The 26,203-nt window shown below is 37.6% G+C and overlaps 2 protein-coding genes across 4 annotated transcripts in view; both read left to right on the top strand.

Annotated features, from left to right (window-relative positions):
• tep1 (telomerase-associated protein 1) overlaps window positions 1–3,012 on the top strand; it is a 43,528-nt gene extending 40,516 nt beyond the window's left edge. For both annotated transcript variants that reach the window (XM_077515818.1, XM_077515809.1), the window contains exons 50-55: window positions 480–629; window positions 1,620–1,719; window positions 1,955–2,069; window positions 2,154–2,236; window positions 2,403–2,507; window positions 2,574–3,012. In XM_077515818.1, coding sequence (XP_077371944.1) covers window positions 480–629; window positions 1,620–1,719; window positions 1,955–2,069; window positions 2,154–2,236; window positions 2,403–2,507; window positions 2,574–2,693 — 673 coding nt within the window. In that variant the 3' untranslated portion in view covers window positions 2,694–3,012. The remainder of the gene's footprint in view (window positions 1–479; window positions 630–1,619; window positions 1,720–1,954; window positions 2,070–2,153; window positions 2,237–2,402; window positions 2,508–2,573) is intronic.
• A 1,897-nt stretch (window positions 3,013–4,909) lies between these two features.
• Window positions 4,910–25,201, top strand: apol1 (apolipoprotein L, 1). Of its 2 annotated transcripts, XM_077515843.1 has the most exons (34): window positions 4,910–4,928; window positions 5,025–5,145; window positions 5,227–5,283; window positions 6,746–6,805; window positions 6,876–6,938; window positions 7,041–7,106; window positions 7,633–7,704; window positions 7,779–7,850; window positions 7,912–7,968; window positions 8,828–8,899; window positions 8,971–9,042; window positions 9,121–9,177; window positions 10,172–10,222; window positions 10,307–10,369; window positions 10,435–10,500; window positions 10,583–10,687; window positions 10,758–10,805; window positions 10,884–10,958; window positions 11,038–11,154; window positions 11,239–11,292; window positions 14,046–14,108; window positions 14,197–14,274; window positions 14,365–14,397; window positions 14,477–14,554; window positions 15,451–15,495; window positions 15,570–15,623; window positions 17,674–17,727; window positions 17,799–17,903; window positions 17,990–18,040; window positions 18,192–18,227; window positions 20,537–20,614; window positions 20,711–20,750; window positions 20,973–21,024; window positions 23,345–25,201. In XM_077515843.1, the coding sequence occupies exons 2-34, from the start codon at window positions 5,143–5,145 to the stop codon at window positions 24,294–24,296; spliced, it is 2,949 nt and encodes a 982-aa protein (XP_077371969.1). In that variant the 5' UTR covers window positions 4,910–4,928; window positions 5,025–5,142; the 3' UTR covers window positions 24,297–25,201. The 2 variants fall into 2 exon arrangements, with proteins under 2 accessions (XP_077371969.1, XP_077371978.1); XM_077515852.1 differs by lacking the exons at window positions 4,910–4,928; window positions 11,239–11,292 and having other exon boundaries at window positions 4,938–5,145.
• Window positions 25,202–26,203: the final 1,002 nt, after the last annotated feature.

Here is a 26,203-nt window from a genome sequence, read left to right on the forward strand (position 1 = left end):
TCAAACATGAAACAGATTACAACCTGTATAAGACTGAAGTTTCAAATAAATAATAGATTTTCATGCAAATCTTACACTGTACAAGTTTACTGATTAGTATTTTCTAAATTTAAATAAAAATAATTGCAACAATCGACTTGTAAATTCGTATCGGGATTAATCGGTATGGAATCGAATCGTGTCCTATGAATCGTGATACAAATCGAATCGTCAGGTACTAGGCAATTCACACCCCTAGTAGATAACTACGTCAATACATGGGGTGCAATACCATTCACAGCGTTTGTTTTCAAATGGAACGATTCAATTTGCTTCCATTCAATACATTTTGATATCTTGATATATTTTAAATTGCATCAAAATGTTATACTTTGAAAAATAGTGGCTCCGGTGCCCACAATTTTGTGTTAACAAATTAAACCCAATCTTGTATCTAGAGCTCAAAATACCACCTTTTTAAGGACTTTGGTATGTTCCAGCATAATCAAGGTGACATCACACGAGGTGATAGAGCAAGTGGAACACCTGGCGTATTGCTCCGTTCTCATCGGTGTGTCCAACAGCGGAGCAATTTTCGACGTCACTTGCAACAAGGACACTGACAAGCGGTGGTCAATGATGACTTACAGGTAATCAGCGTCGGCCTCCATTTGGGGTCAGGCTGGTTTGATTTCTTCTACATGCTTACTGTTTGTTTTATTCAAAAGAAACGTTTATAAATCTAATGGAAATTTTTGGACTCAAATATTGTCGATTTGTGCTGATGTGAAATGTCATCACTTTTACTAAGTTCATCTGTTTCCGCCTCATTAGCCAGTCATAGCCAGCAACGAGTCTCAGCAGAGATCCATTTATTAAGCACAGAAGTAAGTGCAGTACTTTAACTAAGCAAAACATACGAGACATGCAGCGTACTTCCGTCAGTCATGACTTGTCAGCAAAACAGGCGTCCGTCTATGAGAGGTACTTCATTACGTGACCTGGTGAGTGATGACTACACTGGACGAAAAACCTACATCTGTCTTTTTTTTTTTTTTTTTCCTTTTCGTTTCTATGAAGAGGAAATCAAGCCCAAAAAAAATTCTTGACAATATGTTCTATGCAGCCTCACTAGTCTATATATGATATTCTGATTAATATTGTGTTAGTTTTATATGAGGTAAGTAGCAAAATCCATGTTTTTATCAATAGCAGAAGGCGGCCATTTTGCTACGTTCTCTCCAGTGAAAATGACATCACAGTTGCTCAGGTAACAACCAATCATGGCTCATCTGTTTTCTGAAGTTATGCTGTGATTGGTTGTTACCCGAGACCTGAGCAACATTGTCATCTTCAGTCGACAGCAAGTGGCAAAATGGCCGCCCCCTGAAAAGGATAAAAACGGCTGAATGTGCACAAATCTGGTTACACCTGTACAAAAGTGACATTTAGCTAGTGTTGAAAGAATGCGGTTTATTTGTGTATTTTCAGTCCCTTCCCTTTGAATAGTCATCAAATTCCATTGTGAAAGAGTGCCATTTAGGGTAATTTTTATGAAATGAAGTTGGCCAAATTTGACCTGTGCCATATGTAAGCAAGCCTTGCTTTATGTGTACATGTGTGATTGTGAATTCACGCAGCTGGCACCACCAAGTCAGAGTTTTGGGGCTCATCCGAAATGACGAGAAAAGCATGTGGCTTGTGGGCGAGTACGACGCAAAGGTCCAAGTCGGCTTCATTGTGAGTTTACGTCCACCATCTCCACCGTGACTTGTAATAGCAGTGCCATTTGTCAATGTGTTTGCATGCAAACAAAGGAAGGTGTATTACTTTATACATCATTTATTATATGTTGGCATTAAGCTAAACAGATTCTTGGAAGGCAAAGCTATGAGCCTGTTTTAAAATGGGCAATGGGTGATTTATTATTCAATGTTGTAGTGTGTGTTGATTTAAGAGCGCTCTGTGCTTTCAGTTCGCTATGGGCCCACAGAACTCCATCAGTTCATCTTTCAGCACCATGAACCTGGAGCGCGACGCTTCTGACGAGGCGGAGAGTGACTTGATTACGGCCGTGACCATTGACAAAGGTGCTAACGAGCAAAATAGTTGCGACCGCATCTCCCTTGTACTGTTACGGCTCTGTTGTTGAATGCGTGCTTGTGCTTTTTCAGACTTGGTCGTGTGTGGAGATGTGGCGGGTAACATGTGGTTCAACAAGCCTCCCCAAGTCTCCATGTGGAGCAGCAGGAAGCCTGTGAGTCACCGCAGTCCACCATATAATAATCTGATATATATATTTTTATTTTTTTATTTTTTTTTTGATGCTCTAACTTTGTTTTTATTCTAACTTTATTGGAGGCGTTGGATTGTAAGCATTTTATTTGTTCAACTGAATTATGTGCCCGTGTACCCCCACTCAGGCCCACCATGACAGGATCAGTGTGCTCAAGCTCACCCACAGCCTCATCATCTCGGCCTCCTTCGACCACACGGTGAAGCTGTGGGAAAGAACGACCAAGAAACAAGTCAGTCGCAGCCATCGCATCTCTCTTCGCTCTCGTTTCCTTCTCATCACGTTTGTTCTTGTCCAGGTGGGGATGTTTGTGTGCGGCGGACCCGTGGTATTGCTGGAGGTGAACCCGGAGAGGCTCTCGGAGATGGTGTGCGGTGACACGCTGGGAAATGTTTACTTCCTGTCCTGGAGGGAATAGAAACGTGCATGACACCAATAAACCAATGCTTACTTAATCTTACTTCCAAAGATTATCCATTTGTGCAATATATATCAGTAAGAAAATGTGTAATTTGAGTTATGAAGGGAGCTTTATGCTGGCTTGCTCACATGTGCCTTTGGTTTACTTGCGTAGAAGACATGTACAATTTATATCAGCTTTTTGTGTGAGCTAAGCTTGTTTCTTATTTGATAATCACTTAATATATCATATATGAAGTCTGTTCTGTTTACAGCTGATAATGAGGGTAAGATGTGTAGAAATTGGATGGATACATAATAAACCGGTTCAAAGTGCACTTGTTTGTCCTTTAAGACACATTACATCAATGAAGGGCATATCCTGAGTCCTCACGCCACGTGATTTTCTTGTTAATTGAGCGATGTGACATTGACTGTCGTATAACAAAACGCGTGTATATCCTCCTGACTACCAGGGAGAAAAAAAATTGTCCAGTTATGTTTATTTTGATATTCCCCAATCTTTGTGAAGTAATTGGAATACTGCAAAAGAAATTTTTGAAAAAAATAAGTTTTTATTTTTAAGCTATTATGTGTCCACTGCAGAGGACATTTTTTTAAAACTTAAACGCTAGGCTCAAATAGTTTAAATAATACAAACAATACCTTAATGTGTTCTTAATAGTCTTACAGAAAACAAGCTAACAACATTTAAAGCCTAAATTTGTTCATTAAAAAGTGTTATACAGTACACTTTTCCTCTTCCCTAAAAAGTGCTTGCACTGAGGGAAGCCATTTTCTTTTATGATGCAATCAAAGGTAGCAAAACCCCACCCCTACACATTTGGTATCATTGGAAAGCTCTGAATGTCCTCTATAAAGCACAAAATGAGTAAATTCAATGGTATGCACTGAGTGGGAGATATTCAGGTTTAAAAAAAAAAAAAAAACATATATATATATATATATATATATATATAATAGCATACCACACAAATACAAAATTTCACAGACAACTACAAATAAATATATATAAAGTATGCTTTTACTGTACTCTATGTTTACATTAAACAAGCACGCAATTCTTATCTTGCATAAATTAACGTGGTTATGTGAAATAATGATTCATGCAAATCTATTTGCAGGCATCTGAGCTGGGCTGACTGCTTTATTTTAAAGCCAGCACGCTTTGCTCTACGGGTGCACAGAGTAGCAAGGATGTAATGGTGGAGTAAATAAGTTACAAGAAAGCTAAGAAGCTAATGCGATTTTCATGTTTTTTTTTTTTTTTTTGATGATTATGATTGATTTCTACTCTGGGCCTGTTTTTCCTCTTCATCACTTTTCTTAATGCAGCACTTGAGGGCTTACTTTTCATTGTAAAAGTTATTGGGTGAAAATATCCATCCATCCATTTTCTTGACCGCTTATTCCTCACAAGGGTCACGGGGGCTGCTGGCGCCTATCTCAGCTGGCTCTGGGCAGTAGGCAGGGGACACCCTGGACTGGTTGCCAACCAATCACAGGGCACACAGAGACGAACAACCCTCCACACTCACACGCACACCTAGGGACAATTCGGAGCGCCCAATTAACCTGCCATGCATGTCTTTGGAATGTGGGAGGAGACCGGAGTACCCGGAGAAGACCCACGCGGGCACGGGGAGAACATGCAAACTCCACCCAGGAAGGTCCGAGCCTGGACTCGAACCGGAGACCTCAGAACTGGGAAGCGGACGTGCTAACCACTAGACTACCGTGCCGCCCTGGGTGAAAATATGTATTTTTAAATCGTTTTGTTTTTTGCAATTTGGCGCTCCCTCCACTAGATGACGCCATAGGCTAGTTTGCCTATGCCCAGCGCAGCTCTGGGCCCAACTCTGGCAAAGCTGGGCCTGTGTACAAAGAATTTGGAAGGTATTAAAAAGAAAATTAACAAAACTAGTTAAATGTTGCATATATGTTTGTGTTTCAACACAGTGCATGACCTAAATGTGCTGCACAGACAAAGTTAGATATGTTTTTCATTTAATGGCTCTTTGACTTCTTCCAAAACGAGGCATGAAATGAATGCAGCATGGGTGGGGATGGATAATAAATGTACTGCTTTCGAGGTACAGCGAAGGACACTTGTTGATTTAAACATTGTCATTTCCGAGTGGTATTGAACGCAGCACAGCCTACGGCAATCCTGCTGCCAGGTGAGGCAGGCCCCGCCCTCCATCTCGTAATAAAGACGAGGCTCGTGGAACTGGTTCGTTTGGGTTTTAAAACGTTGTATAAACTCCGTCACAAGGAAGTGGGCGAAGTTTTGTTTTGTTTTTTGATTTTTCCACTCCCCACTCTCAAGTGAGCACGGATGGGCGGAACTTTCATCTCAGACGCCCGGAAAGCTCCTTCACAAAAAGAACCAAAGGATAGAATCTTCACGAGTTTGCTTGGGAGACTGAAGCGAAAACAGATCCAAAATGGTGTGAGCGAGGAACCTTACCACACATACATTTTATGTTGATGTTAAATGTTTCATACGTTCAACGTGTTTGTTTGGGCAGGATCGTTATGGCGACCTTGATCTGGATTTGGAGTGTGATGAAGGAGGAGACGTCGCGGTGAGTACTAATTCAATTAATATCGTTTGTGACGATAATCATGTTAACTATCGTTATTTCAGACTTTAAACTCCTTTTATAAACGCAACAAAAGTCCGCGACTTATATGTATATGCATTCTTTTAACTTCATTCGCTGGACTGTTTATAGAGAGAATAGATTTTTTTTCCCCTTAAATTGAAGTACTATTTAGATTCCAAAGATATTTACGTATTACCCATGATATCAAAACAATATATATGATATCGATATAAATGAACAGGTGAAAAAGTTTGGTAATAAATGTGCAGCTTTATTTAAAGGGCACATTTCATACACACGGTAACTCAATGTGCTTCACATATTTAGAAAACATTTCATGGCAAAATACAGCATTAAAAGGCAAACGAATTCCAGACATTTAAAAGCCAAGTCAAGAAATGGAGAGTAGTTTACTAAAATTACTAATGTACGAGCATGTGATATCAACATTGATCCTCAATGCTGCTGTGTCTAATCCAGTATCAATACTGAGCTATTGATTTGGTTTTCGATTCCAATTAAAATAAACGCTTCTCTTTTACCCTAAAAATAAAACAAGTGCAATGACATTCGTAGCAGCTACTGGTCTTGTGTTGACCTCAGTAAACTGTGGAGCCCATTTGAACACTGTTGCTAACCAAAACAGCAGCATTCGGTCTACAATAAGGAATTTGTGGAGTATTGTGAACATGTGCAGGATTTAAAACGATCTTGGGTTATGGGCAGTGCTTGACCAACGATTAGCATTCCAGCATACATGTTGTTGATCGGCAGTCCATTTGTCTGATGTGCCCACGTTCTAACCTGTATTGAAATGAGAATAATTTACAAGATAATGATAAGGAAATTTACATGTAAAAATATACAAAATCATGCTCATGTTTTTTTTTTTTTTTTTTTTAAGAATAGTTATATAAAAAAAAATCAGAACATAAAATTTCAAAACTATATGGAAAAAAAATGAATTATTTAATAATGTTGATCAATGTTGATGGAGTTGTGTTTTTCAAATATCCTAAAATACTTTTGTTAAATAATAATAAAAATACTAAGTAACAAATATTCAAAAGTAATAAATTAAGACATTAAGGCTCTAAAACTATACTATTTTATTTTATTTTTTATTTTATTTTATTTTTTTAGGTATGGGAGAATATTATCGGTGCCGATACCATTTTCGGATGCCCTCCTGTGGCCATTTTTATGATAAGGAAGTAGGAATTAGAAATAATAAGAATTAAAAAAATCCATTACTTTCATGCAATTTGAAGGGGAAAAAATTTTTATATTGGAATATATAGGCCCTTTTTTTAAAAAAGAAAAATTGGGGATTTTATGTACTAGTGGTATCGATATCGCTGGCTATTCAAGAGTTGAGTACTCGTACTGATGTTGTAAAGTGGTATCGAACAACCCTAAAAAGAATTCACTTGCGTTTCAGCAAAAGGCGACGTTGTTCGGCGGCATGTTCAAGAGATCCTCCAAGTCGACCGAACCACAGGTAACGCATGTCACTAATAATAATGATGATGATAATATTAATTGTAGCATTACAATTTCAATGTTTACAGGACAACCTGTCTGTCAACAGTGAACTGTCGAAGAGTAACGACAGTTTGAACGACAACACCAAGGTCACAGGCTGGTTTCCATTGTTGCATGGCTGTCCTTGAGGCTAATGCAAACAACCAGATGTCTTTTTTTTCTTTCTTTTTTTTTTTTTTTCATGATTCTAGGACAAAGGAGGCATGTTTAAGAGCATGTTCAAGAAGCAGCCTAAATTGTCCAAAGAGTCACAACAGGTTTGTTAATCTTTTATTTATTTATTTATTTAATTCCATAACCACATTATTTTTGATTTTCCTGGCTAAAAGAAAGAACATCATGACCAAACGATACAATCTTCATTGGGAGTTGGAGGGTCTTGAATGCAACACGAGTGTTTTATCACCACTTTATGACTCCGGAGGTCTTAAACGCAACTCTGTTAGAGGACAATTTTAGGACTTTTTTTTTTTTTTTTTTTTTTTTTTTTTTTTTTTGGGGGGGGGGTCTTATACATAATGTGGACTGTCTTTTAGGCCCATTTCAGAACCCTTTTCGACTGTTTTGAGACCATTTCAAAACTGCATTGGGTCTTTTGGGGAATTTTAGGACTGACTTTGCCTTAAACGCAGCACTAACTGCAATAATTATGCAACACCTTCATTTTATGTTCTTAAATGCAGCATTGGATGTGTTTTAGAGCAATTTCAGTATACTTTTTGGGCTTGAATGTAATGCTGCTAAGGTTGTTTTCAAGAACACGGCGGTGGTGTTTTATTTTAGGCGGCGCTCTCGCAGCGCAATCCAGAGCTTTCAGCCAGCAACGACAGCTTAGATGACAGCAAGCCGGCCAAGGTGAGCACACGCTTGTGTAGTTAGCACAAACCAGTTAGCCTCTGAAGCTAAACTCACTCACTTACCTTATGCAGGACAAGTCTGGCGTGTTGGGCGGGATACTGAAGAAACCTCCTAAAGGGGGACACGCACGCAGGCCCTCGCAGGTACTTCGATCACACTTATACATGCATTTATGGCGTCATTAAATATATTTTGTTCTCTTAGGATTTTCTTGACATCGACATGTCCGCCAGCAATATCGGCGTAAATGACAACAGCAAGGTGAATATTTAATATCATAAAAGTTCTCGTTTACAATGGAGTCATGAAATAGAATTTGATTCTTGTCGTTGGGTTTTCATCTGATTTTTTCCAAAAACAGTGTGTGAAATCAACGTTCTTCACAAGGAACTTCAAAAGAACATTTCAAAATGAAAATTCTATGATTCCGATTTGATTTTTCAAATTATATTAACTTTGTGTTCCAAGACAGTAGGGGTGTGAATTGCCTAGTACCTGACGATTCCATCCGAATCACGATTCATAGGTCACGATTCGATTCGATACCGATTAATCCCGATATGAATTTACAAGTCGATTGTTATTTTTTTTTTTTTACTCAATTAAAAAAAATACCATTCAGTAAACTTGTACATGCACACTGTAAGATTTTATATGAAAATGTATTATTTATTGATCTCAAAGTTTTCTAACTGAGCCACTGTATTTAACAAACAGGTTGTAACTTTTTTCGTATTAGAACAGCATTGAAATAAAATATTAAGGCTTAATGTTCCATTAATATAACATTTTTCCATGCTTAAGGCGTGAAAGTTAGACGTTTTGTTGAATATTTTTTTCATCAAAAATGGATGTTAAAAAATCGATTCGGCTGCCTATTGAATCGATTCGAGAATTGCGTGCTGTAGTATCGCGATATATTGCCGAATCGAGTTTTTGTTTTGTTTTTTTGAAACCCCTACAAGACAGTATGCTGCACTGAAAACATTGTCACAACACTGTATTTTACAACTATGGGAGTACTTATTTGTTCTTGAATGCAACACTGAATGTATTTTAGGACACTCTTCTGGAATTGTTTTCAAGCACATTCTCTTGTGTGTTTTTTTTTTTTTTTTAGGTGGCACTCTCACAGCACAATCCAGAATTTGCGGGCAACAACGGCAGCTTAGATGAAGGCAAGTCTGCCAAGGTGAGCAAACACGTGTGCAGTTAGCTTCCAAAAGTGAACCTCTTGATACTAATGTCACTTGTCCTACTCAGGACAAGTCTGGCGCGTTGGGCGGGATGATGAAAAAACCTCCTAAACGAGGACACGCACGCAGACCCTCGCAGGTGAGGCAGACATGACACCTATATATGAATGTCAAGTAACATAGAAGCAAAGTAAAATATTAAATGTTGTTCTTTTAGGATCTTCTCGACATCGACATGTCCGCCAGCCACAACAATGTGAATGATAACACCAAGGTGAGCGAGTATTTATTGTCACAATGAAAATGTTAAGGACGGTATCAGGACTGTTTTGCTCCAGAATTGACTTTAGAATGTGTTTCTCGGGGCATTTTTTGCACTTTTTGTTCTTGAATGCTACACAGGCTGTTTTCAGTCAAGAGGATTTGTTTGGTCTTGTACGTTGTCTTTGTTTCAGGTCCATTTAATGACTGTTTTGGTCCTGAACGCAATGCTGGTTGTGTTTTACTCCAATTTCAGGACTCTTGAAAGCAACACTGTCTGCTTCTTGTAGTACTCATTTGTTCTTAAATGCAATACTAATTCCAGGACTTTTCTTTCTTTCTTTCTTTCTTTCTTTTAAAAAAAAAACTGGAACACCACTGAATTTGTTTTCGGACTATTGCAGGATTCTTTTTAATCTGTAATATAAGGCGGGCAATATTTTAGAACAGCTTTAGGACTCTTCTGGTCTTGAACGTAATGTTGACTGTTTAAGGGCACATTTAGGATGCTTTTGCCCTTCAACGGAACACCAGTTGTGTTTTAGGCAATTTTGGGGATTCTGTCTTGAGAATATGTCTTTTATTTATCCATTTAGGAACTGTTTGGTCTTGAACTCGGCTTTAAGATATTTTTTTGTGTTTTAGGACATATTTGTGACATATTTCCTTTGTGACAATGAATTTGTTTGACTTTTGGAATTTAATGCAGCACTGATTGATCATTTTAGGTCAATTGTACTGTTTTGGTCTTGAATCCTGACTTTTTGTGTTGTTGATTGTGATGCTGAATATGTCTTAGAACAGTTTCAGGGTGTCATTCTCGAACACATGAAATCTCTTTGAGGACCATCTCAGGGTTAATGTTATCTTGAATGTATTGTCTCACGTCTTTGATTAAGGACAGTTCCAGGCCTCTTTTGTACTTGAACGCAACACTGGCTATGTAAAGTATTTCAAAAATATATATTTGACATTTCTTGAGCACAATGTATATGTTTTCGCTGTAGGAGAGCAGCGGATTGTTCAGCGGGATGTTTAAAAAAAGAACACAATCTCAGGTGAGAAATGTCTCATATTTTTGGCATCCATTGCAGAAGGATGACGTCAATCTGTTTGTTTGTTTGTTTGTTTTCGCCCCACAGGATGATTTGTCTGAAAATGACGAGCAGTCAGGAAGCGGCAACAATCTGGCCCCCAGCAATAAGGTGGTGATTACTTTACTTCGGCACATAATAATGCTAACGTCAAAAGCTAATGTGCTGTTTCCCAGGAGTCTGCTGGAATGTTTAGCGGAATGTTTAAAAGGTCACCAAAGCTGTCAAAAGAAAAGTCTCAGGTGAGCAGCAGCAGCGGAGCCAATTTTCTTGACGTTTTAGATAAGCGTACAGTTTAACTTCACTTTGCGAATTGTGTTTTAGGAGGACTTGACGGCGGCTAGCAGCGACAGTCTCGCGGAGAAGACGACTAAGGAGAAGTCGCTCGGCTCCAAAGAAAACCTGACAGAGAAGCCCAAAGTCAAACAGGTAAAACTCATCAATAAATATGTTTGTGAAGAATTTGACGATTAACGTGTGCGTGTCTGTGTGCCATCAGAACGGCTTCAGTGCCATGATGAAGAACGCCTTCTACTCCGACAAACCGGTGCGCTCATCCGTTTCTACTTTTTCCATTGAAAAGCTAAAAAAAAATATGAAAATGATTGTGTGTGCGTTTGTATAGGAGAAAGACAACTCAGACGCTGACATTAGCGAGCAGGCGTCGGACACCGGCGAGAACCAGCCGGGCCATAAGCAGGTACTTCAAGTCGTTTTGTAGAAATATTGAACCTTCTCTGCGCCAACTGATTCACGTTTGTTCGAAACGTGTTTTTCAGAGCAAGCTGGCCGGCGCCATGAACAAGCTGAATCCGTTCCGATCCGGAAAGGACAAGCAGAGTAGCGACTCCAGTGATGATGACGCGCCCAGCGACAAGTCGTCCGGTTATAAACAGGTATTGAAACTTTCCCCTGTGGTGGTTCAGAGTTACTGGTTGTCTTTTGCGGCATCCATCTTAACGTGTCCTCGCCTCTCTCAGAACGCCATGATGGGAGCCATGTCCAAACTGAACCCATTCAGGCCTGCCAATAAAGTAACGTGATTGACGTTTGTTTCCGCTAAGCTTGATGGTGACGGTGCTTGTCGTGGGGCTTTTGATGGTGATTCAATCATCAGCTTATCGGTGGTTGTGCTCTTTCGGTCTTCAACGCACCTCTCGCTGTCTTTTAGGACAATTCCGAGACTTCATTAGTTTTGAACGCATCGCTGATTGTGTTTGTGTTTTAAGTATATTTCAGAGCTCTATTGGACTGCTGCCTTTTTTTGGGGGGGGGGGGGGGTGGTTTTGCAACCATTTTTGACTGTTTTTAAAACCATTCCAAGATGATATGTTCTTGAACACAAAATACACTGTGTTTTAGGACAATTCTTGGACTTCATTGATTTTGAATAGGGATGGGCGAGTACTGATACCAGATATCGGGCCGGTACCGACTTTATTTTAACATGTTGAGTACTCACGGAGGCTGTTGATATAAACCACAGATCCTTAACACATTCACTGCCAGTCCAGTAAAAGCTTTGACATTGACGACTTTTTCCGTCAATGGCAGTGAATGAGTTAGAGATACTTCACTTATTTAGCCCATTATAGCAATAACTAGTTATTTTTTCTATAATTAATTTGATACTTTAATTTTTCACGTACAATTACGAAACAATCACAAAAAAAAAAAAATTGTGAACAAAGGTCATTCTTTGTGATGCAGATGTGTTAAACTGTTGCAGTATAGCGCCAACTACTGCCAACTGTTGCAGTATAGCACCAACTACTGCCAAGGAGGACTGACTCAATCAATCTCAGATTATTATTTTTTTTTGCCTTAAAGACAGTTTACTTATTTAGTCATTTTTGGCAGTCAAAGATTAATATTTTGTCTAAATAAATTTGATACTTTAATTATTTTTCACATACATTAGTACCTTTAAAAACACGTTTTGCAACTTGCTGTCGACTGAAAATGACATCACAAGGGTTCCGGTAACCAATCACAGCTCACCTGTTTTCTAGGTTTGGTCATGTGACATTCACAAGCTGAGCTGTGATTGGTTACCTGAGCCCTTGTGATGTCATTTTCAGTCGACAGCAAGTAGCAAAATGTTTTTAAAGGTACTAATTGTACATGAAAAGTAATGAAAATATCAAATTTATTTAGGCAAAATATTAATGTTTGACTGCCAAAAATGGCTAAATAAGTAAACTATGACTTTAGGCAAAAAAAAAATCTGACATTGATTGAGTCAGTCCTCCTTGGCAGTAGTTGGTGCTATACTGCAACAGTTTGACACATCTGCATCACAAAGAATCACCTTTGTTCTAATTGTCATTTTGTTAAAAGACATTATATACAGTACCCGGTATTTCAAAAGTACTAGAGGTAATGGTACTCGGTATCTGTGAGTACTCAGTGTGAATACTTGTTGACTGACTTTTTTTTTTTTTTTTTGACTTCTTTCGGGCAATTTAAGGACTCCTTTGGTCTTGAATGCAACACTGACTTTTGTAAGCTTATTTTGGGACTCTTTTGGCCTTGAACGCAGCACTGGCGATGTTTTTTGAACAATTTTAGAACCATTTCATTCTTGTATGTTCACAGTGTTGACTATTGACTGTTTTTTTAAAGGGGAAGTCAAAGAATGAATTAAGCAGCAAAATTCTCTCACTTTTAACCATCTCAGGGCGGCCATTTTGCTCCTGTCTGTCGAGGCCTAAGACCTTGGGTAATGACCATCAGAGCTCACATGTTTTCTGGGGTTAGTCATGTGACGTTCGCAAGCTGAGAACACTGTGTTGTCATTTTCAGCTCGTGCCAAAATGGCCGCCCCCTGACATGGATAAAAACAGGTGGATTTCGCTGATTAACTGATATTGCACAAATGCAATAGTAATCAGAATATAGTGTTTCGAATTGTGACACCACATACAAAATATTATTATAAAGACATTTTTTGACTTCTCTTTTTAACTCATTCACTCCCAGCCATTTTCACAGAAGCAATCCCGTTCGCTCCTGGCTGTTTTACTGGATTTTGACTGATTTTGCAAGGCCCACAGAATATTGTGTTCAATTGCTATAAAAGCATGGAACCTATCAAAAGAAAGATTTAAAGTCTCTTCTTTCATCAGGGAAAAAAGTATGTTTCTATCTGTTTCGGTTTTGCAGCAATTAGCATTAGAAGAGAGCTAAGTTTCATCAGTTTTCTTAAATCTATTTAAAATTGTAAGTAATTTAGCTTTTTCTCTAGATGGCCCTGGTTGATCTCCTTTGCTCTGCTGCCACCTGCTGGCCGTTTGTGTGATAACTACCATTTTTGCAACCATTCTTTGCAGTTGAGAGGCTGCATCAAAGCCTTCTGTATGCTCTAGCATAAAAAAAATAAAAATAAAAAATAAACGTATAAATACGTCTTTGGGACACTTAGAACAAAAAAACGTATTTACACGTTACTGGGAGCAAATGAGTTAATTTTTCAGCACAGTAGGGCAATTCCATGACCCTTTTGGTCTTGAACGCAGCTTTGTAGTACTCGAACACAAGCCTGAGCTAGTCACTCGACCTCATCGCAAATTAATTAGTCCTTTGCTACATTTCTTATAGTTTAGTATAGTTTATCAAAAATATAGTAATGGAAATGAGGTCTTTTTTTTTTTTCTTTTTTTTTTTTTTGTGACAATGCATTCCTTGCCAGGGCTTTGGCAACTGATGTGTTAACTTGAATAAAGTTTTCATGCAAAAGTAAAAAAAAAAAAAAAGAACTTCTACTTGACTTCCCTTCTTTGCGCAGAAGGACAATGAAGAAACAGAGACGCTCAAAGAAAGTGACATGCAAGTGGAGGGGAAACAGAAAGTAGCGTATATTCATTATCATGACTAATCAGTGGCAACACACACGCATCCTCCCTATTTAAATCCTTCCTGTGTGTCGTCCTGGCCAGATGAAAAACAGCGCCGTCGACAGGGAGAGAAAGCAGAGAAGTGAAACGCCGCCACTTCCACGTCGACCCGCCCAAGAGGTTTGACAGCAGTTTGTTTCCACTTGGCGCTCTCGTCGCAAAACGGCTACATTGATTTTTTTTTTGTGTGTCACTTTCTTGCATTCACAGGAGAAGAGCCGGACACAGGATCAAGACGCGAAGGTATTTCCTGACTCGTGTGTGGCTTACCTGCTGCCAGCTTTTCATTAGCTCACAAATAGCATGTACTTGCCTGCTGCAGGACAACAAGGACATGGCGTCCCGGGAGAGGGCATACAAGGAACCTCCTAAAGTTCCCCCACACAAGCCTACACAGGAGGTAGGAGGAGTCTAGTGTTGTTTGTGTGCGGTCAAGAAGCATTCTGAAATGGACAGCACAGTGTTCCAAATCAAGAGAGTCCTAAAATTCATCTAAAACACAGTCGGTGTTAGATTTAGAGGAGATCGAGACTTTACTGTTGCCGGTCCCTCCCTTTGGAACGACCTACCACTAAATATTAGGCGGTCCCCCTCGTTATCCTCTTTTAAAAGACGTCTTAAAACACATCTATATTCTTTGGCTTTTGGCGCACCATGAGACTTGTTTTTGGTGTTTTGTGGTGTGTATGAGTTTGATGTTTAGTCTACTTATTTATGTATTTATTTATATCTTCATTCACTACTTCTTATTTGTTTACTGATGTAAAATGTATTTACTTGTAAAAAACAAAACAAAAACAAAAAAACCTGTATTCGCACTTCAAAATGTTTGCTTTGTTCTTGTTTACTGCAAAACTGATGTTTATGTGCAGCACTTTGTATACAGCAACGCCTGTTCTTAAAGTGCTTTATAAATAAAGTTGAGTTGAGATTTGAGGCTAAAAGGAATCCTGAACCATCCGTTTTGCTAAACAAGGTCAGCATAGAATTCAAAAGCCTCAAAAGTCCTAAAAGTGTTTAAAAGCAATGTAAAAAGTTGTAAAATGGACCTTGAACACTCAGTGATGTATTTAAGTCCAAGAGAGTCCTAAAGTTGTCCAAAAGCAGACAGAAAGGAGTCCTGAAATTCTCTTTGAGACACAGTAAAAACATTGACCTAATACGCAGTCAGTATCATTACCAAGAGTCCTAAAATTGCTCTTAAACATGAGTCAGTGTTGCATTCAATAGCAAAAGAGTCGCTTATTAGCGTGCGCGTACTTGACCTGCTTCTTACACGGCGCTATTGGATTTCAGGAGATGAGGAGCCGAGCAGCCAACAAGCAAGAAAACCAGCATCAGGTTGTTGTCGTGCGTCATGTGACATGGAATGCGAGTTAAGTCGACGTCTATTAACGAGGGTGATTATTTTGCAGAGCCAATCGGATGACGAGCTTCTGAAAGAAGACGGCGAGGGGCAGGGCAAAGCGGTGAGATACACGTGTACAAGATGTTTTGACTAAATAGTTTAAGAATTGGGATCATTTTACGTTTTGCTTAACGCTAGTAAAACCGATGCTCTGTTCTTTCTCATGCTATCATAAACATCACTTTGAGGAAATGAATCTCTCACAGTTCTCCAAAATAAGAGGCAAAGCATTCTTTGTCATACCTAGTTGAACATTACTGTAAAACTGAAAAAAAAACAAAAAACTCAAACTGAAAAAATTCATTGTACTTGTGTTTACACTATCCAGGCATTTGTGGATTTAACTGTTTGTGGATTTTTTTGTTGAAAGTTACTATATCCCTGTTATTTGTAGAAAAACACCGCCTGCCTGTATTTTTTTGTTTTTTTGTTTTCATGGCAAAATACTGTCTTCAGTATGTTGGTAAGTGTTTGAAATGGTATCTACCTCTTCAGAATTTAGGGTGCAATGAAAGGCATATTTATACAGCACATTTCATACACAATGCAACTCAATGTGCTTCACAAAGCCAAAAGCACAACATGTAAAAGCATTTACAAATAGAACAGCTTAAATATTCAAAGTTAAAGCAAAGAGAACAAATGTAGCATTTTAAAATTACTAAAAGAACGTACATTAATAACTTTTAAACATATTTATTAACACACAAAAGATTTAAAGACATTTAAAAGCAAAGGACAGAAATAAAAAGTAGCTTTCTGAAATTACTAAAATAGAAAAATGTAAAAAAATATATTTTTTATTTTTTTTTTCTTTTTTTTTTTTTTCTTTTTGAAACTTGGATTTAAAAGAATTTCATGTCTGAGGCTGACTTCACTTCTGTTAGCCACTTATTCCATTTGCGCGCAGCATAACGGCTAAATGCTGCTTCACCATGTTTGCTTTGAAGCCTGGGCTCCACTAAACTTATGACTTTGCAGACCTCAGAGCCCTACTGTGTTTAAATTCAACTCACATTACCTTTAATGTATTAAACAGTTTTTGGATGCCCCCGTTATTTGTGGAATATCTGCTATTTGTGATCTAGCTCGGTCCCAAGGAAAATGATACACTATACCAGTGCTTCTCAATTATTTTCTGTCATGCCTCCCCCCCGCGACTATAAATAGTATCATTTGTCTATAAAATTGTTATAAGCACACCTCTGCATAACACTGTATCCTTAATAACGTAAAAGAGAATAAAAAAATAAAGATGGACCAACTTCCAACAAAGAATAGCTTTATTAACTGTAACAGAAAAGATTTAAAGTGCATCTGAAATTAAAAAAATAAAATTAAATCCTTAATTAAACTATAAACATTTTTTGACTATGTCAAACCATATGATACGGAAAAATAAAATTACATAAAATCAAGAAATAATGCATTCAAACTGATCACCAACATTAAGTCAGGAGCACAATATTAAAAAAAAAAACTTAACCTGCAAAACAGAAATATATAAAATAATTTGTGCTGATTTTTAAAAAAAATAATTTTTTTTTAATTTATTTATTTATTTTTGCTGTGTGCAAAGCGCACATGCTCAGTGCAAACAAAACCCTTACACCGCCGAGCGAATGCTTCCTGTGCACGCTCTGCCAATAATGAGCACCACTGCCCCCTAATGTAGTGGAGGTGCAATTGCACTTTATTCTAGGACAGTAAAAAAAAATAAAAATAAAAAAAATAAAAAAGCATGTTCCCCGAGGTCAAACGCGCCCCCCCCCCCCCTTGATGGTGCCTTGCGCCCCCTGGGGCGCCCCGCCCCACTATTTGAGAAGCACTGCATGTATGTATATTTAAACGGCATATTATTTTACCTCAAACATAAGTCCACTAACTTAATACTAACGTGAAAAGAAAAATGCAATAGATGGGCTAACAGAAATTAGCAATTAGCATAGATGTTACGATAACGCATACTCTAGCAGAGCATACAGCAATACTCACAGGCGTATATAGTTGCCTGCAAGTCTACAGTTCTTGCTTGTTTCTGGTAAACGGCCATTAAAAAAAAAATGTGTTGTATGTCAGGGTTTCACGTTATCTTCACATCACTTTTTCAGGGCAAGAAGAAACAAAAGCGCTACAACCCCTTTATGCCACGTGCTGCTGCCAAGGTACGTGAATAACGCGTTTACACTTGGCATGTCGGCAACGTTTAACACTCGATGGCATCTTGTGACAACAGCCTCCATCTGATGACGAAGGGCTAAAAGACAAAGAAGAAGAAGAAAATGACGATAGGTCCAAAGAGGATAAAAAGGAGGAGGATAGCACCAACAAATCAGAGGAGGTATTTTTTTTTCTTGTCTTGCTTTTTTTTTAATGCTAAATTATTCACCTACGTCATTTCCCTTGTTTTTGATTTTTACTTTTTAGGTCAAAGTCAAGAAGCCGAAGCGACACAATCCCTTCCTGCCTCGTGTCAAGGTAATGTTCATGCATTTCATCAATGGCAAGTGTAGAATGTTTGACTAGACTTATTTTGAAAGTGTGGTCAAACAAGATTACTAAGCTAATTGTGTTTTTATTGCAGCACGAGTGTTGTGAGTAATTTCATTTTGTTTTGGGTGTGTTGCAGAACAAAGTGACACAGAGGCGAGATGAAGAAGCTGAGGTAGATTCTTGGTTTCCGCTTTTTCATTTAATTCGTTTTTTTTTTTTTTTCTAGTGTTGTTACGATACCGTTTTTTGGCCCCCGATACCGATACCCAGCTTTGCGGTATCGGCCAATACCGATACCATACCGATACTTACGATTTTTTTTCCTCAACATGAAAAAGCTGTCCTGCCATTGGTTCAGAGCATTCAAGGGCCAATAGGATATCTTAGATCGGCATGCAGTGAGCATGTCACATACCAGTGAATGTCGTGTACCAGCAAGACACAAGATGCTGCATCCAAAATCCTATATTAGCGTTGGAATTAATGGTATCGGCATGTTACTTGTGAGTACTCACCGATACCGATACCATTGTTTTAATGCAGTATCGGCACCTCTGCCTATACCAGTATCGGAACAACACTATTTTTTTTCCCCATTTTCTTTATTTTCCCATTTTCATACATTTTTTTCCCGTTCAATTTATTTATATTATTTTGTCACATTTTAATTTAATTACATTAATTTGCAGTTTTAATTTAATTTAAATTGTATTATCTTAGGTTTTCCTTTATTTTTAATTACATGTATTCATATTTATTATTTTGGTGTAATTAAACTATTTTTTCAGTTTCATTATTGATTTTTCTTTATTCCATTTATATTTTAAGTTTTCATTTTGGTTTGTTAGAATGTTTTCATTTCCATTTTTTTATTTTTGTTATATTGATTTTCTTATTAAATGTATTTGTTTCATGTTTTAGATTTTATGTATTTTTTATTAAATAAGTGTATGTTTATTTAAATATATTTTCTATTTTTATTTTTTAAATATTTTCTTTCTTTGAATTTAATTATTTTTTTTATAACACTTATCTATTTTTTTTTAGCCGCATTTTTAATGAGATGGTTTTTCACTCAATGGCAAAAGCAAAGTCCAAAGTAATCTCGAGATAGCAGTTTGTCTTATTTTCATTCTCACTGTACATGTTCTTGCTTTGTAAGATCTCGTATGAAACACGACACAATGCTCTCTTTTTTTTTTTTTTTTTTTTTTTTTCTCACAATGCTCTTCCGAACACACAATTCATACGCTCATTGTCACTCCCTACAAAGATGTCACTCTGGTCGCACCCAGTCAGGGCTTTCTTCCCTCACAATGCCACGATGACATCTTTCTCACCATCGTTACCGTAAAAGGCCGTTTCGGTCACCTGACGTTCTCTGCCTGTACTTGTCTCCCTCATCTCCCGGGACAGAACGCTTTTTATCCACATCTGTTTTCACTTTTTTTTTTTTTTTTTTTTTTTTGCTCCCCCGACCCCACCCCCACCTGGCGTGTGCATTCCGACACAAAAGCCACAGCACAGCAACCGTGTTGAAGGCATGTAAGGCGAGATGAAGCCGCCACTAATGTGTCCTGACTTGTTTGTCCGCTTCCCTTTATGGAGACGCCACTTCTGCAAAAACACAAAATGGCACCAAAGAAGGACTTCCTCCTCTTTAGCATCCAGCAGGAACACCTGCTTCAACACTTGACGACTTTGGTTTTCATTGAAATCAATGAATTTGATTAGTTTTATTTGGATTCAATTACATGGGTTTATTATATAAAATATAGATTTTTTTATATATATATTCTATTATGTTCTCATTTTGTTTTTTATTTAGCTAGATTTTTTTATTCTATTGTGCATTTTTTTTTTTTTTTAGTTTTGTTTTCTGATTTATTTGCATTTTTGCTCTGTCCTGTTTTGTTCTGATTTAAAAACATTAAAAAAAAATTAAATATTTAATTTGATGTAATTTAAAGATATAGATTGAATTTCACTGTTTTCATTTAATTAGATTAAAATGCAGAATCCAAACATAAACATGGAATATTCCTATGGTTTGAACATTTTTTTTGTTTGTTTGTTTTTAAATTTAGTCTATTCGCAGTTATTATTATTGTTATTCATGTATTTGTATTTACGGAATTGTTCATTTCAGTTCATTTATTTGCAGTCAAATGGAGAACATTTATTGTGAACATTTTATTTTTATGTAATTATTTTTACCTTGTTAAATGTATTAGTTTTTTTTTAATTTATTAGATTTTCAGATTAACTGATTATTAGCGCATTTATTTAGTTTTTGAATTATTTTTGTTCTATATTGTTCTTTTTTTTTTAACAGCAGAGAACAATCCACTTTATTTGTTGTATTTGTATTTGTGTTTCTTCTATGCGATCATAATTTCAAACTGTTTAAGTACTTGTTCAGACTGACATTTGTCCCCAATGCAAGTGGAGTGTAACGACTGGTGACTGCTCGTGTTTCAGAACGAGGGTGGAAACAGGAGTTTGTTCGATCGGCTGGAGGAGTTCCGCATTGATCCGTCGCAGCCCGAAGACGGACAGGTCGGTTTGACAAAATCATATCTCCATCAATAACTGACCTTAATCAAGCAATCTGCTCTCTCTTTTTTTTTTTTTGTATTTAAAATCTTCTTCCAGGGCATGGAAGGTCTTATGGAGTGGTGGAACAATGTGGAGTGTAAGTTACACGATGCTCGATTTATCTCACTCTAAAACTTTATGGACCCCAGGTGGGCCATCCATAACTTAAAAAAAAAAAAGCAATCACTGAACATTTGAAGATGATTTGTTGTGAAATGGTGCTCACGGTGGCATTGTCAGGATGGTGTTAAAATTCAAAAGGTGTTATTGTTGTCTGTCTGTTGACCGTGCATCTTTTTTCAAATGTGCTCTTCGTCAGCTTGGGAGGACACGCCTCAGGATGACGACATGACGGATAAAGAAGAAGCTAAGTGAGTGATGGGGTCTTGTTGATGCGAGGGATCGACATTCCTGCACATTCTTTGTTGAGATTTATTTTTATATTAACGTGCCGTCTATATGATCGATAATCAGTGCGCTCCATTTTGCCATCATTGGTTCAAGACCCCATTAATCAACTTTACCAATCCTTAGTCATCAGTCAATTAGTTAAGTGAGTCAGTTAAATTTGATTGGTGGCTGAAGGAAGTTGGTTTGTAAGATTATTCAAAATGTTCCACTGAATTTTGTAGATTGGTGCAAATTAATTTAGTACAGGGGTGTCCAAACTACGGCCCGGGGGCCATTTCCGGCCCGCCGTCCATTTTGCAGTGGCCCTCGACATATGCTAAAAATGGCATTTGACTCAGTTCAAATAAAATAAACAAAACAAGAAAATGTTTGGAGATGGTCAAAGTAAGAAGGGAGGGTATCGAAAAACAGGTGCAATTAAAGGTTATTTTAGTTCACTAAAACTAAAATTCAAAAAACAATATTGTTACCGAAATAAAATAAAAACGAAAATGCTTTTTAAAAAACGAAAACCAACTGACACTACATTTTATGTTTACAAAAGTAACTAAAACTAACTATAATTATAGCAAACGTCCTTCATTTTAGTCTTTGGTAATTAATTGAATACATGAGCCTTCGGGGATGATTTTAAATGTGATTTTTAGTTGATTTATTTTGATATAAACCGGAATAATGATATTTGAAAGTATGTCACACAGAAGTGACATCATCTAGCAGCAGCCAATAGAAAAGCACCTTCAGGTGACATTGCTCCCATGTTGTTTTTTAAATATTGCGCGCAAGTAATACACATTAAAAAAAAAAACTAATACTAATATTGAAACGAACAAATTAAACTAAAACTAAGCATTTTTTTTTAAAGAACTAAACTAATAAAAAACGGAACCACTCTGAGAACTAATAGAAACTAACTAAAATGAAAAATTCCATATTACAAATAAATTGGTTTATATACTGTAGCATTTTTCTAAATATGCAAAAGCACAAATAAATGATTTGTACAATTTTTAGGACTAAACACAATTTCTCTTCATAACATTATGTGGCCCTTGCGTCCTTCTCATTTTCTGTATGTGGCCCTCAAATGAAAAAGTTTGGCCACCCCTGATTTAGTAGGTCACTTTATCTAGTCATTTACTTAGTTTGTCAGTTTAGTTAGTCAGTCTAATTAGTCGGTCGGTCCGTTAGTCCATTTAATCATTTAAGTGTGTTAGTTGGCTAGTCTGTCAATTAGTCCATTAATTGGTTGCTTAGTAGGAGTTCACAAAAGTTACCACTTACTTACCAATTCTAGTCTTCTTTAGTTACTCAATTAGATAGTTGGTCCATATTCGTAGGAGAATGATTTAGTTATACATTTAATTAAACACTACAATTCAATATAGGATTAGTGGTTGGTTGGTTGTGAGTTTGTCGGTTATTTTGTTAGTAGATGCAAAAGTTACCATTACACTTTGTTTGGATTCATTGTTAGTTAATTTAGTAAGTCGGTTGGTTTGTTAGTTTGTCTGGTTGTTTTAGTTGGTAGGTTAGTAGGATTATGCAAAAGTTACTACTTAGTTTATTGGGAATAATCATTAGTCAATTTGGTTGGTCTATGAGTTGGTTGGTGTATTCATCAGATAGTTGATTAGTTTGTCAATCAGTTAATCTGTCGTCTGGTTGGATGGTTGTTTTAGTTGGCGTGGTTAGTAGGATTATGCAAAAGTTCCTACTTTGTTGATTCAGATTAATCATTAGTCAATTTGGTTGGTCTGTGATTTGGTTGGTTTATCCATCAGTTAGTTGATTCAATCAGTTAATTGGTTTTCAGTTAGTAAAATTATTTAGTAGGATTATGCAAAACTAAAACTCAATTTTGTTTATTGGGATTGTTTGTCGGTTGATCTGTTGGTTGGTTTGTTTGTTGGTTAGGTCGGTAGGTAGTTTAGTAATTGGTATTCTTATGCAAAAGTTACCACAAAATTTTGTTTATTGGGATTAATTGTTAATTGAGTTGGTTGGTAGGTTAGTTTGTCCATCAGTTAGTTCGTTGGTTAATTTGTCCATCGGTTGGTTGGTGTGTCTGTTAGTTAGCTTTGTTAGTTAGTTAGTTAGTGAATTAATTTGAATGATTATGCAAAAGTTACTAAGAAACTTTGTTCATTGAGATTAATTAATAGTTAGTTGTAAATGTAAGTTACCATTAAATTGTGATTAGTAACATTAGTTAATTGTTCAGTCAGTCTGTGTGTGGGATTTTGGTATAAAAGAGCAACTTGTATTTCCTGTGGTCAGGGCGTTTGCGGTGACTGCCGAGAAGGTTCAGAAGGGCATCCGCGTGTTCAACAAGCTGTTCTCTGAGCGCGCCGAGAGCCTGTGGCAGCACGTCATCGACCTGAACGGCATCGCCGACGGCCTGGACAAATTCAACAAGAACACCAAGATCGCCCAGATCACCGGCGGCTCCACCAGCGCCATCGGCGGCGTGGCCACCATCGCCGGCCTGGCCCTGGCGCCCGTCACCTTTGGCACCTCCCTCATCGTGACGGCGGTGGGGCTGGGCGTGGCCACGGCCGGCGGACTCACCTCGGCCGGCGCCGGCATCTCCAACCAGGTCAACAACTCCATGGACCGCAAGAAAGTGGAGAAGATCGTGGAGGACTACCAGGAGAAGATGGCGGACCTCAACAAGTGCCTCAAGTTCATCAAGCAGGGAATCGAGAACCTGCGGCGCTTCGACCTCATCAAGATGAAGAACAACGCGTACAACCGCGAATTCCCCGTGCTCAGCAGCAGCTTCTACGAGGACGGCGCCATGGCGGGCAAGGCCATCCTCATCAACGCCAACGAGATCATGCGCGTGGTGCAGATCGCCAACGTGGCGGGCAGCACGGCGGCGCGCGCCGTTCAGATCGCCAGCATGGCCACCGGCGTCCTCACGGGCCTCTTCGTGGGCATGGACATCTACTTCGTGGCCAAGGACTCCAAAGAGCTCAAGAAAGGAGCCAAGTCCGAGTTTGCCGCCAAGATCCGCGAGGTGGCCACGCAGCTGCACGAAGGCCTGGTGGAGCTCAACACCATACGTGAGGAGCTGCAGTGCACCGCCGCCCCGCAGGACCAACCCGGAGACGACGCCTCGGCCGAGAAGAAGAAAGGAGGTTACGAGTACGACAGCTCTGAAGAAGACGAGATCGACCGCATTAAGAAAGCTATCAAGAAGGATCTCGACAACAGGGAGTACGTGTGACAGACAAACAGACAGACCGTTGGAAAAACATCTTAAGGAACTGTTATGAAGACCAAAAATATACAAAACCTACAGTTTTAATACGACCCTGGGCAAACTGCAGAAAAACTCAAACGAGCCCTGATTGGGGAAAGAAGTCCAAAAATATACAACTCATTCATTATTTAATAAAAACTAAAGCGATCTCTGGTAGGAAGATAGTTCAGAGGAACATTCACTCTCCTTTTGTCACACAGTAAACGGATAACATCATTTGTTGTTTTATTAGCAGAACTGAAAACATGCTAACACTCCCATACAGGCTGGTTTTAGTTTGCCGACTTGGAAAAGGATGTCTCATGTCTCTCTTTAAACAAACAAAACGATTTGACAGATTGGACGGGATTACGATTCTGAAATGTTGTTTCTTGGCTAGCAAAAGCAGGATTCAGGATTGCTAACGCTAACCGCTAACTTCTCTTTGGGGAATTAATGCCTCGCGTTTTTACTCCTTAGGCTGGCAAGGATTATGCTAATAACAAAATGTGAGCATTTTTTTATTCACAGAATGTTTTAGTGATAATTTTGTTTTTTAATCATAGTAGAAAAGTGCCTTTTTATCGTTACAATAAATACTGTACCATAATGCTAGCTGGCTAACGGAGTAAACACTGAACATAATGTAGAAATATCTTTTAATATATGCCGCAATATTTTGTAATGTTTGCACACTAGATTGATTCTAGCGACAATGCAAATGCTTTAAGCGCTGACATTTTTATTGAATAAATCCTCAATGCTGTGTTTTTTTTTTTAATTTAATGAAATTTGTATTTATTGTAAGTTGTCATCTTGTGGGTGGACATTTACACGTGCAATGTATGCGTTGTGTAATAAGTAATAAAGGCAAAAGTGGCCAAACTGCATTATTTTGTAATCGGTGTGTTTGGTAAACAGGTAAAAAAATAAAAAAATATGAGGTATCAGATATACACAACACAAAAACAAATTCATGAACATATTTGTTTTTCTGTGATGTTTGCAAACATCTATTAAATATTGACTTCAGGTAGAAGGATTAAAAATAATATATTCATGAACAAACAATCATAAATGGGTACAGCTTTATAAGTGCAGAAATATTTTTGCAAATGCAACAAACAACAAATTACGTTCTCATTTATGACTGGCTATTCAAAAATATTTTATAAAAAAAATCACGTAATTTAATTTGGTTTTATAATAAATATACAAATTTTAGATATTAAATGATTAATGCATTAAGGATGAAAATATGAATCTGTCTAGCTATTTAGTTTTTTAAAACATGATTAAATATATGCATTTATTAAATTATAAATTGATTTTATTATACTGCATAAATGAAATAATTCATTGCGAAAAGAAAGTTATCAATGTAATCAGATTTATATTTTGTGTTCTATAAATATACAAAAAATAGAATTAACTAAAATTGTATTTGTTGAGTTAGGTGCATAAAAGCAAATTAAAAACAGCAATTTAGTTAAGGATAAAAAAAACACTCAAAAGGATGTTTTTGTATTTTGTTTAATTAAAATTGTGATGTAATCAAATAATTTGTCATTTTGCACTAATAATTTCCATTTGATAAGCACACGTTTAATTAGTCAACAGCGTTTCTTGGCCCTTCTTTGATTTATTTTGGCAACACTTGCCAAACCTTTCTTTTTTTTGGGGGGCCTATTTTGAGATCCTCTTGTGTCAGATTTGAGGTTGAAACTGATGAGTCAAACCTGCTGAGACCCAAACACAGGTGGGTTAGGCCCCGCCCCTTCTCCTCCTCCTCCCAGGTGAGTCACACACAAAGGAAACAAAACAAAAGGTTTCGACGACATCATCGGCAGGTAAAATCTTCACATTTATCATCAGGGCACATGATGATGATG

The sequence above is a fragment of the Festucalex cinctus genome, chromosome 1, assembly GCF_051991245.1.
Source record: "Festucalex cinctus isolate MCC-2025b chromosome 1, RoL_Fcin_1.0, whole genome shotgun sequence".
NCBI lineage: Eukaryota > Metazoa > Chordata > Actinopteri > Syngnathiformes > Syngnathidae > Festucalex > Festucalex cinctus.

What these genes read in the sequence shown, in the direction of transcription:
- apol1 (XM_077515843.1), top strand. An exon ending in CACACAAGCCTACACAGGAG is followed by an intron (nt 14,555 to 15,450) that starts GTAGGAGGAGTC and finishes ATTGGATTTCAG; the next exon opens with GAGATGAGGAGCCGAGCAGC. An exon ending in TGCCACGTGCTGCTGCCAAG is followed by an intron (nt 17,728 to 17,798) that starts GTACGTGAATAA and finishes TTGTGACAACAG; the next exon opens with CCTCCATCTGATGACGAAGG.